Here is a 5,160-nt window from a genome sequence, read left to right as displayed (position 1 = left end):
AAAGTCCAACCTCTTCTGGTTCATCCACGCTCGACCCCATCATCCCCATTAATGTTCTTCCAGACATGACCAAGGTGAGGGATCAGTGAAAACAAAGGACAGCCACTATAAAGGAAGACTGACTACAAACGTCAAAGGAAAGAAAATTTAGTTTGACAAAGTCAGAGACTTCTATGTTTTATGATTGGATAAAAAGGATAAATAAATTAGTAAAACCATAATTTGTTCAATATTAAGTCAACATAACGCACAGTTTACGCTGAATTCTCAACGTAACACGGCACTGTATAATTCATTGAAGGTGCATAAATGTTTCACCAGCAAAGAAAATTAAAGGTGAGAGATTTCTCCGTCTTCCTCTTCTGTTTTTCCGGAAAACATATTTAAGAAGTCAACATTTCGAGATTTTATATTGAAATCATTGCCAAAACCCATATTTTTTTGGTATGATTAATCAACAATGGGGAGAAGGATCAGCTCCTCTTCCTCCTCCGCTCTCCTCCTCTTCCTCCTTATCTTCAGCTGGCCTGCCTGCTCCGTCTCCAGTGGGGCGGATACCTTATCCCCTGATCGGCCTATCCTCGATGACGGAGTAACCGCCTTGGTCTCCTCCCGCGGCAGCTTCCGGCTGGGATTCTTCAGCCCCAACGGCGCCACCAACCGCTACGTTGGCATATGGTACAACAACATCTCCATCCAAACCGTCGTGTGGGTCGCCAACCGTCGGAAGCCAATCACCGCCCGCTCTGGCAACCTCTCTTTGACCAGAAACGGCACACTTATCCTCACCGGCGAAGACACCTCCACCCTCAGCTGGTCTTCCGAGTCGCCGGCCTCGGCCCTCAGGAATCCAGTCGCACGGCTCCTCGACGATGGCAACTTCGTCGTCCAAGAGGTTGACAGCAACGGCAACGACCCTAACAGCTTCGCATGGCAGAGCTTCGACTTACCGACGGACACGCAATTGCCGGGCATGGCGTTGGGGCAAAAGCAGCTCCGCACAGGGGCCATCCTCAACATCAACCTCACGGCCTGGATGAGCTCCACGGACCCCGCTCCAGGCCCATATGCCTTCGGATTAGACGTGCGAGGCGACCCCCAAATATTCATCTGGTCAGATACACGACCCTACTGGCGCGGAGGCCCGTGGAACGGCCGCTGGTTCAGTGGCGTCCCAGAGGTGAAGGACGGCACCGACGGAGTCATCAATTTCAACGTGGAAAATGATCAAATCAACTACTTGCCAATCCACCAGTCTTCGACCATCGTGAGGTGGACCATGGCCTCCTCCGGCCAGCTACAACTCCTCGTGTGGATCGAGGCTGAACAGCGCTGGAGTCTCAGTTGGTACATACCCAAAGACCACTGCGATTACATGTCCCCGTGCGGCCCCAACAGTTATTGCAGCTCCAACATCTCGCCGCCGTGCACATGTTTGCCGGCGTTTCATCCAAGGAACCAACGTAATTGGGATATGTTGGATGGGTCGGACGGGTGCATGAGGAGGACGCCTCTGGACTGCCTTAACAACACCGATGGATTCTTCACACAGAGTGGCACCAAGTTGCCCGACACCTCCAGATCGACAGTCCATGCAAACTTGAACTTGGAGGAGTGCAAGGCTTTGTGCTGGGGCAACTGCTCGTGCACAGCGTACGCTGCACTGGACGTAACTACTGGGAGTGGCTGCATCATCTGGACAGAGGATCTCACTGATCTCACAGTCTACCAGAGTGGGCTAGGTCAAGATCTTTACGTCAGGTTGGCAGCAGCAGATTTAGGTGAGCTAGGACAAGATATATAATTCACTGATCTCACTGAATTATATATATTTACATTAATTGTGCATGTCGAAACTTTTTTACTTATTCAGTTATATGCTGTTGCAATCTTTCAGCATTAGCATCCGAAGCTTTGCACCATCATTCTAACCGAAATATCATAATGACTGTGGTTCTTCCTCTGGCAATCCTGTTCCTTGCTTGTGTTGCTTACTCGATTTGGTGGTGGAAGAAGAGAAGTATTGTTCATTCTGATCCTCGCTACTTTTACTTGGTCTGTATATATTCTAAAGACATTATTTAATTTGTTGCAATTATAGGTTCTCAACTTCACTATGAAGCAGAAGAAAAGGACATGGACTTGCCATTGTTTGACTTGAATACAATTAAAGATGCCACCGATGACTTCTCAGTAGACAACAAGCTTGGTGAAGGAGGCTTTGGCCCTGTATACAAGGTACAGTGTTCTGTATTTGGGGTTTCATACTGGGACAGAATTGTTTGAGTAAGTTTGATATTTGATTGTGTGCAGGGTAAATTAGGTGAGGATCAAGAGATAGCGGTGAAAAGATTATCCAAGACGTCGACACAGGGAGTCGATGAGTTCAAAAATGAGATCACATTGATCGCGAAACTGCAACATCGAAATCTCGTTAAGCTTCTTGGCTGTTGCATCCAAGGAGGGGAAAGACTCTTGATCTATGAATACATGTCCAATGGAAGCTTGGACACCTTCCTATTTGGTTAGCTGATCTAGATCTCTGTCAATTTAGATAATCTAAAACTATCTGAAATGATAGATTAATTAGATTTAAATAACTGCTTGTCGTGTTCAGATGAAGTTCAAACTGTATTACTGGATTGGAGAGCAAGATACAACATCATTCTCGGCGTAGCTCGAGGTCTACTTTATCTTCACCATGATTCAAGATTAAGGATCATTCATAGGGACCTTAAAGCTAGTAATATTCTGCTCGACAATGATATGAATCCCAAAATATCTGATTTTGGCATGGCTAGGATATTTGGAGGAGATGAATCCGAATCAACTACTAAGAGAGTCGTTGGAACCTAGTGAGTATAAATAAATTCAATCATCATTGTCTTTATTATTCATATTATGTCATATATATTTATTTTATATTTACATGATAATGACAGTGGTTACATGTCTCCTGAATATGTCATGGATGGTATTTTTTCAATAAAATCCGATGTATTCAGTTTTGGAGTCCTCGTACTCGAGATAATAAGCGGTAAAAAGAATAGAGATGCTGGACAATCGATGTCACAATTGAACCTTCTAGGAAATGTAAGCGGCATCATTCATTTACAAATTGTAACTTTCTTTTTTATCACTTTCATTTTACTTATTTTGTTGTTTTTTTAGATGTGGATAATGTGGAAAGAAGGCAAATGCTTAGATTTAATTGATACAAAATTTAGTCACTCGTTTTCCGAAAATGAAGTGCTAAGGTGCGTAAAAGTTGGGCTTTTATGTGTTCAAGAGCAACCAGGAGATAGACCAACGATGTCTTCGGTGTTAGCAATATTGGTGAGTACTGATAATATTTCTCTTCTACCAGAACCTAAACAGCCAGGTTTCTTTTCGACAAGATTATCATCTGTAAACTCAGACTATAGCAACACAGAATCACTCTCCATGAATCAAGCATCAATCACTGCAATAGTTGGTCGATAGGAATTAAGTGATTTGTTTACGGAGGGCTAATTCTTCTGAGTGTTGTAATAAAACTGGGTGCTTGAAGAATTATAATTTGATGTTGAATTGTCTCATCGAGTTGTTAAACTAGTAGAGATTGTTTAAGTAGACTTAATGTGTGTCAAAAAGTTATCGAATAATGTTTTTGTTGTTTTGGTTGTGAAAAGCATCATTTTTGCCAAATGATCTTCATCTTGCCCATCATGGGCTAAATCTTCATCTGCCACATCTTTGCCAAATTATCTTCCTTGATTTTTTAAGTTGTAGTAATTATCGTGTAGTTTCTATATGTCGTGGTTAAATCTTAAAATCTTAAACTCTAAATCTTAAACTTTGAACGTCGAAATAGTTGATTTTTTACTTTGTAATAGCTACCGAGTATATTCTACATGCTGTAGCAACTATCGAGTAGTTTCTGCATAATATAATAGCTACCGAATAGTTTCTACACAATATGACTAAACTTTAAATTTTAAAAATCTTGAACCCTAAATCCTAAACTCTGAAAACTATTATATCAAAATACTTTTTATCAACTTGATCAAAATTATTTAAACTTTATCAAAATTATTTTAAATTAATCAAAATCAATTTATAATAATTGTAGTAGCTACTTGGTAGTTTCTATGCGTTGTAGCAGCTATACATTATAATAACTACGTGATGTACGTAGATTACATATACTTTTATGTATGTTTTAACACACATTCACTTGTATTCTTTGAGTATGTTCTATACTATTACACTTATCTTTATCATATTTTCAACATAATTACTCTATTTGTCGGAGATTTGCTCATGCTTGATTTTCCTTAACAGGATGCATTTTCAGAGTGAAAACGGAGCTAAGGCATGCTTCGGAGCAATCCTAGAAGAGGAGTAAAGTTCTAGCCGTGTCCCATGGCGTGGCCATGTGTCACACCAGCACTTAACTAGAGTCGGGCCGTGCCTGGAGGCACGACCATGCCTCCTCACCAAAGAGCAAACAGAGCTTGGTCATGCCTTGAAGCATGACCGTGCCTCACACCAGTAGCCAATCGAGCACCGATCATGTGAAATCATATGGTCGTGTCTACTTTCTAGAGTTAGGTCATAGTGCGGCAGTGCCCGGAGTCATGGTCGTGCCTCTCCACCCTAGCTCATTCACACTCTTGCCGAGCCAAGAGGCAAGGCCGTGACATGACCCAAGCAGGGGTTGTGTGATGTGGCCCATTTAACATGTCACCAGACACTTTAAAATTAATAAAGATTGGAAATCCATTAAACTAAAAAGAAGAGTTGTAGTAAGGAGTCCTAAGTCATATTTTTTTCCAAGGATAATTAGTACATGTGTGTGAATTCTAGATTCAAATGATTTTTTTGGTTTTTTTAATGAAATTGAGTGTTTTGGTTTTTGATCAGTTTAAAGAAAAAACAAAAATAATCTCCAATTTAAATATAACACTCACATCAACAAACTAATCTTAACACTTTTTATTAGATTCACATTACAAATTGAATTCATCTAATTCTCAATAGTTCATTAGTACAATAAAAAATAAGATCAAAGAAATACAGTTCTCAACTCTATATGATCTATTTATGTGAACTAAGACAAGACACAATTATTTTTGCTGCTGGGCTTGGTATGTAGCATATCAGGCCTAATGTTCAAGT

The 5,160-nt window shown here is 40.9% G+C and overlaps 1 protein-coding gene across 1 annotated transcript; it reads left to right on the top strand.

The window, feature by feature from the left end:
- Nucleotides 1-369: 369 nt before the first annotated feature.
- On the top strand, nt 370-3,592 carry LOC121986426 (receptor-like serine/threonine-protein kinase SD1-8). Its single transcript, XM_042540376.1, has 7 exons — nt 370-1,781; nt 1,898-2,020; nt 2,102-2,238; nt 2,314-2,524; nt 2,618-2,855; nt 2,943-3,093; nt 3,172-3,592. The coding sequence occupies exons 1-7, from the start codon at nt 461-463 to the stop codon at nt 3,481-3,483; spliced, it is 2,493 nt and encodes an 830-aa protein (XP_042396310.1). The 5' UTR covers nt 370-460; the 3' UTR covers nt 3,484-3,592.
- Nucleotides 3,593-5,160: the final 1,568 nt, after the last annotated feature.

Source organism: Zingiber officinale, chromosome 5B (assembly GCF_018446385.1).
Source record: "Zingiber officinale cultivar Zhangliang chromosome 5B, Zo_v1.1, whole genome shotgun sequence".
NCBI lineage: Eukaryota > Viridiplantae > Streptophyta > Magnoliopsida > Zingiberales > Zingiberaceae > Zingiber > Zingiber officinale.
The sequence above is the reverse complement of the archived record's forward strand: the minus strand, read 5'-3'. Positions and strand labels throughout refer to the sequence as shown.